The sequence below is a fragment of the Trichoplusia ni genome, chromosome 4 (genome assembly GCF_003590095.1).
Source record: "Trichoplusia ni isolate ovarian cell line Hi5 chromosome 4, tn1, whole genome shotgun sequence".
Classification (NCBI taxonomy): domain Eukaryota; kingdom Metazoa; phylum Arthropoda; class Insecta; order Lepidoptera; family Noctuidae; genus Trichoplusia; species Trichoplusia ni.
In genome coordinates this window covers 10401412-10415826 of record NC_039481.1, presented here as the reverse complement: position 1 = coordinate 10415826, position 14415 = coordinate 10401412, and the positions used below count along the sequence as shown (strand labels likewise).

General features: G+C 35.7%; 1 protein-coding gene across 1 annotated transcript; it reads left to right on the top strand.

Annotated features, from left to right (window-relative positions):
* Nucleotides 1-95: 95 nt before the first annotated feature.
* LOC113493056 lies at nt 96-11358 on the top strand. Its single transcript, XM_026870838.1, has 15 exons — nt 96-743; nt 1115-1242; nt 1506-1633; nt 2307-2445; nt 2880-3107; nt 5855-5972; nt 6538-6678; nt 7022-7102; nt 7482-7617; nt 7943-8055; nt 8736-8858; nt 9221-9394; nt 10135-10287; nt 10561-10650; nt 11068-11358. Exons 1-15 carry the CDS (start codon nt 636-638, stop codon nt 11230-11232), a joined length of 2025 nt encoding a protein of 674 aa, XP_026726639.1. The 5' UTR covers nt 96-635; the 3' UTR covers nt 11233-11358.
* Nucleotides 11359-14415: the final 3057 nt, after the last annotated feature.

The following is a 14415-nucleotide window of genomic DNA, read 5'->3' as shown; positions in this document are numbered from 1 at the left end:
CATTGCAAACGCTGACTGAATCCTTGATGGGACGAACCTGAAGTCCACGCGAACGAAGTCGCGGGCAAAAGCTAGTGTCTCATAATTATTATTTTTTTGTTTCGAAGGAGCGCTTTTTTTAACAATTTCTTCTATAACGTGCATTGAGGTCGAACCTGCACTTCATTGCATACAGCCTACTTTGATTCAAGAAACTATAGACTGCATATAATAAGAGCTGGCCGGTAAAATCTAGCAAAACCTTCTTTTCATTCTTTCAACGTCACTGTCATACTAATTTTGACTCTATTGTTACTGCTTCTGTATTCTTTGTGTTATAATTTTGTGATATAGATATTACAAATAATTGTTGGATATGTATCTTTAACTGTAAGTAACTCAGTCCTTTTTAATTATGCATTACTAGTTCTTGTTATTCGCTCTTTGGGGGAGGCCTACGTTCCGCAGTGGATGGTGATAGGCTGAGATGATGATGATGATGAACCAAATTTGATGCTACTATCGATTATTTATTACTAGCTTGAAATCTCCTCCTGTTGAGTTTGTCCAGCTAATTTGTATTATATAACTTTCGCTAGTAATTTTACTATTATCAATTAAACATTTACAGATCAGAGAAAGATAAAGAAGGAATCATGGGTGACCACGCCCATAAGTACGATTATTCATCTGACAGCTTTACATCCGTGTCTAAAGGCGTCAGCTTAGGAGACCCCAAATTTAATTTGCAATTAGTGTATAAGGTTTGTGTGTTTTTATATTATCTTTTGCTTGTGCATTTTTGACATAGAACGCATGGTTTCTCGTCTTTAATCGCTTTCCAAATAGAACACAATGTTGTGCCTCAGAACTTACTTTAATAAACAAAATTTTCAGTTATGGTTTTGGACAAACCATAACGCGATATAATAAACGGGAACAACTGTCTGTCCGGTAACTTACTAAAAATGACTAACGCACTAAGACTTAACCTTGTGCACAAAATCTTTGTGCCACAGCACAGGGGATACCAACCTTTCACATTTCCGTGAATACAAATGTTTGCCCTATGCGAGGAAACTGCATCACAATGGTTTTGGCTAAGTATCTTAATTGATGTAATCTCTATTTATAGAAAGATCCTCCTACCGGGCGACCACTGATAATGTCCTCAAAACACGACAGACTTGCGTTCTACAGAGCGTACTCATCGTCGTCGACGAAGACAGAAATTGTTCCAACACAATCGGTCAACATAAATAGGTACGTTGAGAAAGGACGAATTGCAAGGATTTCAAAAGCTTTAGTTAATTTACTATTACTTATTTCTTTTTTGTCACGGGATAACTCCATGGGAAGACGTCCTTTTTAAAGGCGTGCACGGAGACATAGGTCCAAAATGCAGAGGCCTTGTTGAGCTATTCCTTATATTATTATGCGGGCGAATTTTTTTTGCTTAATTCATTCAAACTTGTTGCAATCATGAAAAGTGGTGGTATTTATTAGTCACCTTTTAAACATTTCAGTTTCCTGTGGCTTTATACACTTAACCTTTTATTCAAGAGCTTACCGCACGGTTTTGTACATTTTTTTATCGCAGCCTACGCGCCAGAGGAACACATGTTTGTAACTAAAATGGTCCCTTTTTCTACGGGTACGTAAGATTTTATTTTATATAGTCTGTTTTTGATCCCACTGCTGGGCAAAGGCCTCCCCCTTACTCTTCCACACCTCTCTATTCTGTGTAAGGTCCGGCCACGGGCACCCCGCGTATTTGACACACAACCTTTATTTTATTTTTTGTTACTACTTATTATAAATTGTATACCTAACAATTTTATTTTGAGGGCTAATCAGGGAGAGTTGTCTTAAAGTAAGTAAAGACTATTAAGTAAGTAGAAGTAAAGATTATGGTTGTGGAAGTGTGACCGCGCTATACACGGCGTAGAGCAGCATCTCCCTTTTACACCCCAGATAATGTCACTTAAAGACGTGGCTATAGGCTCTCCGCCACTCTCCGGTCTATTATCATCGTAGCAACATTCTTCTTCTTAAACATAATTACAGGCGCATTATAATTGAAGCATCGAACAGCATTGGACTGCACGGATAGCCGAGTGGTTGAGATCACCACGCCAAAGCCATTTGTGCGCGTTGTATCGCAGTTTCGATCCCCGCGTAGGTCAAGTATTCGTGTGATCCACGAATGCTTGTTCTGTGCCTTAGTCCAAGAGACGTTTTAAAACAAAAAATGAACAATTTATTGAAGTTTTTAATTTTTGATTCTGCTCACTCTTGAAACGTATCAAGAATAACAAAACAAGTCTGAGCGATTGTCCTGATTTCAGGTTTAAAATACTTATTTACGATGGTCGGATTTTTTGAATTATTATCAGTTGTGGACTTAAGCGTGATGCTGTTTCACTACTCGCTTGCGGGTATGTTACTGAAAAATCCTTGGAACAGGTATTCTTTCCTTTTGTACCTACTGTAAAATATCCATATTCTTTATATAACTCAGGATTGTCATTTTACTGATACAAGTTTACTTAATTACAAAAAGGCTACTCAAATTTCAATTTCAAAGACTCGCCGTTCATTTGTTTTTTTATTTATCTGAGTGTTTATTAGTATTGTTAGCCAAATGTATATTTTGACGACCTCCGTGGTCGAGTGGCGTACGAACCAGTTTCAAGGAGTCGCTAGCTCTGAGGTCCCGGGTTCGATCCCCGGTCGGGACAATGTAAAAATTCACGTTTGTACATTGTCTCGGGTCTGGGTGTTTGTGGTACCTTCGTTGTATCTGAATTCCATAACACAAGTGCTTTAGCAACTTACTTTGGGTGCAGAAAAATGTATGTGATGTAGTCCGCATTTATTTATTATATTTTCGAATTCAGATGCCCAACACCAAGCGTTTACCACGACAACACTTTAAACGTTACTATGCGCTGTCTGGAGCTACATGACTTTGCGCATATGTTCGAGAACAGATCCTACGAATACGCCAATTTTACTTTTGTCTATGAGAAAGATTATCATTTTCAAGTGGCACAAATTGAATACTATAGGTATAAATCTCTTTTTTACTTTTATCACTTTTGTGAAGTGGATTCGTTATGGGGATGATGACTGGGTTGAAAAAATAAAAATGTTCTTAGTCCGTCAGATTGACAATTAAAAATGTTAGACCCGCATTTTTGCCTTTATCCGAAAAATAAAAATTGACAAAGATAAATTGCTCTAAAACTTACTAGGGGCTTGTGACGTAGCGACGTAAATTCATACACAGAATTGACGTCATGCGTAAGTTCCGAGCACTGTAAATTCTTTTTTGGCGCTTTGTAAATAATGTATATTTTTCTTTTTATATGGATATAGTTTTAAAAATGTAAAAATTAGTTTAGTTTAATTTATTGTAAAAATATTATAGATTTTAAAGGAGAAACCCGATTCTGGGCCTAGCCGTTACACAAATGAAATATGTACCAAAAAATTCTACTATTTTTCTTTGTTTACCCATTTAAATCTTAGAATCAATTACAATGGCCAAGTCTAAAAAAAGTACATTTCTATTTTTCTATTTAAAACAACCTTTGTAAACCGTTAAAGTATTTATTTTATTGTACATAACTTCATTTGCAAACACTAGCATTAAACAATAGAGTGTACCTAGGATATAATCGATTTAGCGGATATTACATTTTTAAAACTATATCAATATAAAATGAAAAATATACATTATTTACAAAGCGTCAAAAAAGACATCTTCATCTTTGCTAAAATCGGGAAACGTACCCAGAAGAATAAGAATTAGTATTGCCAGTGTTGTATGGCAATACTAATTCTTTGGGCAAAATATAGATCAGCCTTACCGTTTATTTTAGTGTAATTCCTTTTTTTATATTCAAATAATTGTAAAATAAAAAATCTGGTGTCTAATAACTTGTTTATGTAAGCACGATTAAAAAATCATTAAAGGAAATAAATAATTGAAAAAATCGATTTTAACGCATCGATTCATTTATTTCACATGGATTACACTAGCAAATGTCAAATGCCAATGTCAACGTCTGATAATTGTCATCGTGCTTTCATAAGTGACATTCGCTTTTCGTATCTTCGAGCGCGTGAATGTGTTTTTCAAATTCTCGAGATTTATTACAATATTAAACCTCTGCTCGAATACTGGACTCCGAAACTGATTGCCTTCTGACTGACCCTTGCTTGCATATTGGATGCCTGCATTCCTGCTGACCTTTGCTGGAAAACCGGATCTGGATATTGCTCTTCTGACGATTGGTGGATACTGTACCATGAGTTCATTAATGGTGGAATAGCAACAGACCGCTGCAACACAATAGAAAGGCGAAGATTGGTTGGGTGCTGTGCCCACACCATGGACCAATTTTACTCCTGCGCAATTCCTGTATTATTATATTACGATAATCCTAACGAAGGTGGTTAATAAAGAACGATCTTAATAATACAGTTTTTATTTTAATAAACCTATTGTTGCAATCTCAGTTTACTGTAATTTCAGATAGCATCAAAAAATCCCCTGGTAGTAAATACAATGTTTAAATATGTCATTATTGATGTAAGTAGGCCTTATCTAGTAAACATAGTTTTCTGCTGAAGTTTTCACGAATATTAATCTGAATTAATCACTTTTTAAGTAAGTAGGTAGGTACCTAAACCTCATCATGGTAGATTGCAAGCGCTACAGTTGAATAAATACAACGCAGGAGACGGCCATATGTTCCAGCGATGCCACCTGACAGCAGAGAGTGTGAGAGAGAGACATGAGAGAGACCGTTGCTAAGCGCGCTCCGTCCTTTATAGCGCACCGCTTGTCAGGTCCCAGGTTTTGAAGGAGGTTTCACTAAGGATCTTGAGAAGGAGGTTTCACTTTAAAAAGGAGGTTTCGCTAAGACTAACAATCAGTGTAAACATTGTCTGATTTTACCAATTTGGCCATTGTTGAGTGTCGTGAAAAATGGACTCGTGAAATCTTCCTAAGTTCTCTAATTTATGGCAAAATTCCAGCTCTGTAACGCCAGGCCCAAGTTTCTATGGAGTTTGGTTTTCTCCTTTAATACAATTAATAGAACCGTTCTTTTTCTACATAAAGATTTAGTAGAAGTCTTATAACAATTTGTAAAAAAGAAATGAGCACTGTTATTTGATAGTTTATGTTAGCAGGAGAAATACAAAGACAAAAAATACGTGTCATAAAATATTCTGACGGAAATTGAAAAAAAGAAACATTATTTAAGAACAGTTTACTAATCTTTTTTTTAGGAATCGCTCTATTAGTTTCTGAGGAATGCATGGATGGATTAATGGAACAGATTTATTATAAATTCATTTTATTACATTATTTTTGCTGTCGAAAAAGTTTCTGTTCTAAATTTATAGATGACCATAAAAACTTGTGAATTAATAACCATGTACGGTACTGAAGCTTAGCGGACAATATAAATGAACTAGCTTTTCGCCCGCGGCTTCGCCCGCGTCGAGGTCGGTTATATCGCCAAACGGTTATCTTTCCAAGAGAACTCTTCAAAATTCCGGGATAAAAACTATCCTATGTTCTCTCTCAAGGTCAACTCTATCTCTGTACCAAATTTCATTAAAATCAGTTTAGTGCTTTAGACGTGAAAGCGTGACAGACAAGCAGAGTTACTTTCGCATTTATAATATTAGTAAGGAAGTAAGGATGACGAATCATCATCCTATAGTTTTTTGAGTCCGGCTAGAAACAAAAAACATAGCGGCTAGAAACAAAACATTTTTTTTTAACTGGTATGTCGTTACTCAAAGACGACTCCGAGTGAACCTGGACATTAAAATTATATCATTTGAATTTCAGGACCAAAATAAACGAAATTGAAATGGTTGCCGGTATATTGGACATAGTTGAATTCATAATTTTATGGTCAGCTATAACAATTTTTCACCTTCAAACGTCATCGAAATACTTTTGGAAGGTAAATTTGTTGTTTTATTTCTGAGAATCTATATTATAACGAGTTCTCCCGTGTTTCGGGTGGCACGCTAAATTGTGGGGCCAGGCTGTTTCATAATAAATAGCCTGGGCCTGGACCCAGATTTCGCGTAAATTCTTTTATTCACAGGCGAGAAAGTCTGTCAACTAGTCTTATTAAGGGGTATGGTGTTACCCAGGTACCAGTAACTGGGTTGAAGAGGTCACATAGACAGTAGTTCCTTGTAAAACACTAGTTCTAGTTACAACCGGTGAGACTGGAAGCCGACCCCAACAGAGTAGGAAAAGAACTAGGCTAGATGGACAAATGTACAGACAGCACTGCGGTTTTACCTTTTTAGGTACGGAACTATAAAAGGAAACCCGTGCGTAAAATTAAATTTCTTTTATTACTTATGTAACAATAGCCAACCCAGAGTACGTGTTCAATTAATAGGATTACCTATTCGTCAGCCTCTGAATATTCCCCAAAAAATATATAGGTATGTATGTGTTGTCAGCAGAAATAGCCTTTTAAAATAATGTTAATCCTCATTATTTTCTTTTAGCTTCTTAACTGGTCGCAATGGTCGATTAATATTGTAGACCTGATGAATATGGGGTATTTGACTCTGATGCACTACAGTCAGCATGAGGAATACAGGTTGGCTAAGAGAGGGGGTGAAGAGGAAACCAGAAGTCAAATTACGGTATTATTTTTGTTGTAACTTTTATGCAAATAATTTTTTTTTAGAACCTGGTTGAGAAAAAATTAGACTCCTTAGCTTTGTCTGTCATTTAACATGACTTATGATCTGATTATATTTGACTGGATTTCTGCTGTAGAAGTTAGTAGCCCCGGCTGCTATAACGGAGGTCGTGGGTTCGATTCTCATCCAGCATAAAATTTGAGTGATGTACTATTATTCATGTTTTTGTGATGAGCACAATCATTTATTTTGTTCTGTACCGGCCTTTTACCCTTTGGGTATATTTTTAGACTGTTAAAATTTTATTGAGACCAGCCCACATTTAACTTTTTATTTTTTGCAGTTAGCTAACATACAAATGCTTGCGGAATCTATAACGGCTCCATCGATAGTTCACGTTTTGACTTCTAGAAGCGTTCAAGAGGTAAGCTGTTTTGACCTTATAGACTTTAACCCTGAAAATATTTTGCTAAGTACTAGAATTATGATAGTGAAACTAATTGATGTTTAAGACACATTAAAAAAAATCTCCTATGAGAGAATTCAAGACATCACAAGGCCAGCAGATATAGCAAATTCAACAATATTTTCGTTCAAATATGTTTTATTGTTACGGAGATAACCGCATAATATCTCTAATTTGACAGTCGTTCATTATACCAACTAAAAAAACAACAAAAAACAAAAAGTTCTACTTTAAAAACGGAATTTGTACAGCAACTGCTGGTTACTAAACCAATTTCTATATTAATCTCATGTCATTGGTATTACTCGTTACTCAATACATTTACTGATATCAACAGATAGATCCCGCGAGGGACAGTACAACAATGGTGATATCAAACGCGGTCCTATTTATCTTCAGGGGGTTGCTAGGAAACAGTGTAAAACATTATTGCGAGACGATGTGTCACACCGAAATACCGATCACACAATTTAGTAAGTTATTTAAATACTTTGAAGATAGTAAGGTGAGTCTTAAGATAGCCAACACAATACTTATGGGCTCGTTGAGAAGTCAGAAGCAACATTTTATAGAAACTTTCGAGAGATAGGTTGATAATCTCATCAATATGATCAAGTACAATAACTTAGAAATTTTAATGGGATTGAAGAATTCAATAGCTTTATCCGGAATGTCATGTAAATTTAGACATTATTTCCATTCTCTTAAAACATTATCACTTAAGAAGCAAGCAAGCATGCAAAAACTTTACCTTTTTAAAATGAACTTTATAGTGTTAATAACAGCGTCTATTTTCAGATCAACATTCTTGGTTTTACTTTTGGCCTATGTATTGGACATCGTTCTACTTGGGAGATATATTCAGTTTACTCTACCTGATGTTAAATCTTCTGAATGAAGTATTGATTACTGTAAGTTTCATTAGTAGTTTTAACTGTTATTTAAGCATTATTAGGACAAATGGGATGGACTGGCATGGCAACGCCAGAATCAATCACAAGCAATCTCAGGCAGTTGACGGGCCCTGGGCTCGTTTTAGTCTGCGAGGGTCCAAGATATACTCGTGCCAGGCCTTTAGCATTGGTAAAGTCATTAGAAAACCGCCAAGAAATTAAGCTCGGAACAAAATTAAGCAGAAATAATAAATAAGACTCTTAAATAAATATCTTACCTCCACTGCAAGTGGGAGATAAAAAGAGTTACGGATAAGATCTCTACGAATGTTGACGGTGAGTCGATCAAACGTCGTAGGAACGGCTCAATCCCTGTGTGATGGTCCTTCAAACCAAACTGTCTATCCAAATTGAAAGCCGATGATGATGATGTTATAAGCACGAGGTGCAGGCTCCCAATTCCCAATTTTACCAATCTCCTTCCTTAATTATTCTAAGACAAACTGACAATTAGTGAAAGAAAACCTCATGAGGAAACCTGGACCAAATATTAATACTAGAAATTGCCAACCACAGTGAGCTAACGTGGTGAACTGAATCCCTGCCTTCAATTATAAAAGGGCTGTGCCCTCCCGTGGGTCTTTAATTATCTGGTATTATTATTCTTCCTTTATATTTATGGATATATTTTGTTTCAGACTGTCATATACAAATGTGTTGTTGAATGCATTATTTACGAATGGAAAAGAGTAAGACGTTGGATGGTCATGCTTGCGTTTGCTATTTTTGGCTTGGTTGGGCACATATTTATTACAGTTGATGTAATTATATTGCACTCACAATTATACTGAGACTAAGAATTTAATTTTTGCATTCCGTCCGTGCTATGATCTACCTTTTGGCGAGTCAAAAAGGAAAAATAAAAAGATTGTGTTATAAGTATATTGTGAATGGAAAAGCTTTTTGTTGCTGAAGAGTTTGTTGTCTGTTTCTTCCCTCGCAGCGAAAGCACGTAGGAAGCGATGAGAGCGGTTAGACGAATCTGATTGTAATTTTTAATTTGGTGTTAACATGGTGCTATTTCTTCACTCTGACCAAAAGTACATTTTTTGACCTGCCAAAAGATTATTCGTAGAACGGACAGAGTATAGCAGTAATAGTATATTATATATTTTGATTTTAGGATCGAGTCATTCTTTGGATATACGGCAAAGGCATTGCAACTTTATCGGAGACAATATTTCTTTATGTGTTGTACCCAGTTGGGCGCCTCGTAGATGATTTCATATTCCACTATGGCGTTGCTCCTACGAATTTCAGAATAATGAGTTTGCGTCTTGTACCTGTCTATTATTTGGTAAGTTGGATTTTTAAAATCGTCCATGTAAGGCTGCCAGACGAAAATGGGTGGGCCATGTCAGCCACATGTACAGTGACTTTTGAGCAAAGGCCATAAAACAGTGGAAGCCAACGGATGGACGGCGCCTTCGTTGGCGACCCACAAATTCGTAGTGGGACAATCTAAATGTCTACATCGTGAGGCCCAGGATAGAGAATTATGGAAGTACTAGCTGTTGCCCGCGACTTCGTCCGAGTGGTTAGAAGACATAAGTTATGATTTATACCTGCCCTGTTTTATCCATTGTATCTTCACTCCTATTAGTCGCAGCGTGATGGTATAATAGCCTAAAACCTTCCTCGATGAATATTCTATTCAAAATAAAAATAATTTTTCAATTTGAACCAGTAGTTCCTGAGATTAGCGCGTTCAAACAAACTCTTCAGCTTTATATATTAGTGTAGATTTGGGGGAGGCCTCTGCCCAATATTATAGATGTAAAGGTAGAGGAGACGAATTCATACTGATTCTGGAAAATAAAATCTTCAGTAGTAGCTGGTATGAAACACGAGATTCTTTATAGAGTTTTCTGCCCGTTCTCCATAAAACGTTATTCTGGAATTACGCAACTAGGAATAATTAACGATTTGAGTTTTCAAAAAAAATTCCTTGAAATAAAGGTCGTTCGCGTCCTTAGGCATTCCTTGTAAGGTACTTGAAGTATTAACTGTTTGATGTAAGTTTCTACTTGTTTTCAGATCAAACTGTATTTATCAATTGAGTCGCTCTGGGAGGTACTGGCGTCAGGTACTACGATCACACATTACATGTGGACGTGGACCGTAATGGTCGTCCCTATTTTAATCGGCAATTTGTATATCATATATAGATACCTGGGTGTCTACAAAATGGTTATTACATTATACTTTCTAATCACAATTTGGTATAAAATTCCGTAGTATAATAATTTAGATATAGAATGGACTGATTTTATCCCAAGACGGCAGTGTTTTATCAATTATGAATTATTCCAAATATATTAAAAATTTTCTTAGAAAAAACTTATTTGGAATAAAATTACCACGACGATTGTATTACTTATGAATTGTGTTTATTAAAAAGTTTAATCACCACGCATAAATCAATACAAATAAACTATATAATAGACTTGATTTTGATTTCAGACTTGGAATTACATTTTCCGGCCTTTATGTAATTGGGGACCTCGAGATTTTACTGTAAGGCAATTGAGGAAGCAGTTCGATTCAAGACACGTAAGTATTATACCTTCAGCGTTGACTAAATCTCTGTTAACGTATGGGCAATGTCTGCGACTTGCGCCGAATTGTGCATCATTTTAATACGTACCGAGATAAAATCCGCTCTATATGATGGTCATAGGAGTTGACGATAAAATCGCGATAAGAGAGATTTCTTCCGTTGTAGAGCGAAACATAACACTACAACAGTCCAGCTTTATAAAATTGAAACAAACGCTCAATAATAATTTCTCAATAGACTACAGTATTCCGCTGATGGTCAAGGAGCTAACCAAATCCTTTCACGATTCCGTATCTTACCCCCGAACCAGCCCATGTGGTATCAGTTCATTTCATCCTACCAACACTCTTTGGCCAGTAGGTAGTAGCTAAGTGGTTTAAGATCTTATATCATAGGAGTACCTATTGCAGTACATCGGATCCGAAGCTCCGAAACTTCTAAGCCGCTACCTGATGTCGAAGAGAGAGTCTAAAATCTACAAGATCGATGTTCGTTACGATTTTGCCAGACGGTCCACAGTTTACAGGAGTATGCCTGTCAGATTTGGTGTTGAAGAAAGAAAGTTTAATGATTGAACGTTGAAGGTATAATCGGAAACAAATTATTAAGGCTTATGTTGTCTGTTCGTCTTTCACTAGTTTATATAAAATGAAACGTGATTAGAAGATATTTAAAATTTTCACAAACTATTTTAATATATTTACCAGCCAAACTTGACGCTGTCTAAAATGGTCCCAGGGAATATAAAATCGGGACTGGGACAATCCTATGTGTTGATCCTGGTTATTACCTATCTGTGTACCGAGCTTCTAAATCTATTCAGTGGTTAAAAAGGAACAGACATTGATACATTTATACAAACCTTCGCGGTTTATTATATTAGTAGGATTTTGCGTTTAAAAAAAAAAGGTGTTATAAAAAATGTTTTTTTTTTCTAGAATTCCTCATGTTTGCCCAATCTGTGCTAGAAGAAGTAGGTAAGCTGATAATTAATATGACAAAGGTGTTCATTCAGAGAAGGAAAAGTTCGCATTATCCAGTTTTTAAGCACCATTTTATTCATAAACATTTTTTTATTCTAATTTTAATGTAGTCAGTAAAGTAGATTATGTGTTTTTCTGAGATAAACTGAATTGTTTATTGGTTATTATTATTTATTTAATAAATATGAATAATTTAATTCCGTTGTTATATTTTGAATTTCAATGGTAAACCAACTCTGGTACGTAAACAAACTCCTTTGAAGAAAGTTATTCAACTGGCGTATCGCACAACTCAAGAAACAACAATGAACCCATACTACTTCTTAACCTTATAAACTTAGTTCTACAACATACACATAGATGGCGCTATCCACTGTTAAATATGCTTAAGATAGAATGATATAAATGTCCTTATGTTTACTTAAATAATTTAATTAAAGCTTGGCCTTTGATGAATTCTATTAAGAATAATAGACAATTTTCTTTACAATATTCCAGAATATTGAACTGTGATTCACAATAAAACGCCACTTGTGTTTCAAAAGCCAAAGAGGGCCTTAAAAGAGTATTATGACTGCAGGGATTCTCATGAGCTTTGGCAGGGAAGTCGCACACATGACAATAATCATTTCTATCTGCTGTTTTTATAATAATAATGATAAGGAACCGACTTTTTTGACGGCGCAGTTATCCGACTGGTACTAGTCACCACGAGAATACTGTCTGCGACATTTCAATTGTTCGACTCCCACTTAGGACAAGTATTTCATGGGACACTAACTCCTCTGCTGAGTCGAACGACAGTGTCATTATTAAACAAAAACCTCCAGCTCAAGCCCAACCCTTTTTCAGAAAACGTATCCAAATAACTACTACACATAAAACATTTTAAACTAAAACTATACAGTTCATAACCATCACAAAATGAAGGACAATTCCCATTCATAAATTCCAGCCTAATTTATATTAAAACATACAAAATAGCAATCGCTACGGCAGAACATTAATATTTATCAGCCGGCCCACTCCATCGCATGATCATGTCAAATGCAAATAAATTCAATTCTGTAACAACAATCGTATTGGCGCCAGCACTAATTAAATCTGCGCGGTTCATTGCAAATTAATACTAAATGTCGTTTGCTTTGGAAATTGATTCATTGCTTCAATGTATTTTGTTTGAATGCAGTGAGAAGTTGTGCTGCTGTTTTATGTTTCAAGCTCCGAACGTTTTCCCTTCTTAATGGAAATTAAATAATAATTTCTCCTGCAAAATTAAGTGGCAATTTAGTAGGAAATAGGGTATTAAACCAAAACAATCCGTTTAGTCTGTAAGATAGATTTCAGAAAAATCTTGGGTTCCCAAAAAATATTGGTTGCGTATTTTTTTTTACAAAAAAGAGACAACGTGATATTTTTAGCCCCCACTACCAAACTCAAGTTTTTTTCTATCTTCCCCACTTTTTGATGATGACTGTGATAGGTGTGTGAGGAAATCTGTTTGACGGTTTAAACTTGTTTTTAGATTTAGCATAATTAAAACTTTAATAATTTATGAATAGAACGGCAAAATAAATTGCAGAAACGAAATTGAGAAAGCGCTAAAAGGCGAACATCAGCTACAACTGTTTTAACAAAAGAAAAGCCCTCCTCAAAAACAAATTATCCTGCCAGTTCCAAATAAATCAATCATTTATTCAACCCAAACTCTGTGAGGTTATTACGAGCATTACAAACTGTTACATCAACCCACAGTTTCTACATCTTCGATAAATAATCGAAGCTTCATCTAAAGTGGTCTCAAGACGACCACAAAACCGACCATTCACACACCGCATAAAATATTAACTTGTTCTGTATGAGCTGATTCTAATGCCGCTACCATGGAAACGTGCTGGAGTTAGTGCAACTAGGATTGAGTGATATAATGTGAATAAAACCTTAAGCAAATAAAAATAAAGTATTGAAGAAATATGTTGGGGTCTGCTTCCAGTCTAATCGGATATAGCAAATTTTGAAATTTCCAGTTTTCTACAAGGAACGATTGCCTGTACATTTATTTATTGAATAGAATAGAACGGTAAAAACCAATTACATTACTCATACTCACTACATATTATTATGACCTCCTCAACCTGGGCAACACGGTATCCCTAGTAAGCCTGGTACTCAGACGTGTTGTGGTATATGTACATAACTACATACTTACAGCTGCATGGAAAAAATCTTGACAAAATAAAAAATAAATGTTTTACGGTAACTGAAATTTTCTTTATAATTTCAGTTAGCTAATATTACCACAAAAGTATTAACATTTTCAAACAAACTGGTACCAAAAAATGGTTGATTAAATTGTAAATGTCATTTTTTGCCGCTCTATAGCAAGTGATATTATAACGATTTCAGTTCAGTTATTTAAAACATACTGTCCAGTGGTAGTGGTCAGTGGCACTGAACTTGGTCGCTTGGGATCCGAACGTGTTATTAACGGGCGCACTTCATCACCACATGATGAGCTGATTCTGACGAACACTGATGTAACGCATTTGTTACTGAAATTATGGGAACAAAATAAATTGCCGACACATCACGGAATCCAATGTATGTTGAATGTTCGTGTGTTGTGATGAATGCCTACACATTGCCATGTACTGACCAAATGTGGGAGAGGTTTTAAGGTGGCTTGGGTTTACTCTCTTAGAGTGTGATTCTGTCGAAGTCCTTACTCGAAGAGTCAGGGATTTATCTGGATACGTCCAAAAAAATCTTTAGCGA

Coding starts and splice junctions, on each gene's coding strand:
- LOC113493056 (XM_026870838.1), top strand. CDS start 636: ATGGGTGACCACGCCCATAAGTACGATTATTCATCTGACAGCTTTACA. Junction 744..1,114: donor ATTTGCAATTAGTGTATAAG/GTTTGTGTGTTT, acceptor CTCTATTTATAG/AAAGATCCTCCTACCGGGCG. Junction 7,618..7,942: donor AATACCGATCACACAATTTA/GTAAGTTATTTA, acceptor GTCTATTTTCAG/ATCAACATTCTTGGTTTTAC.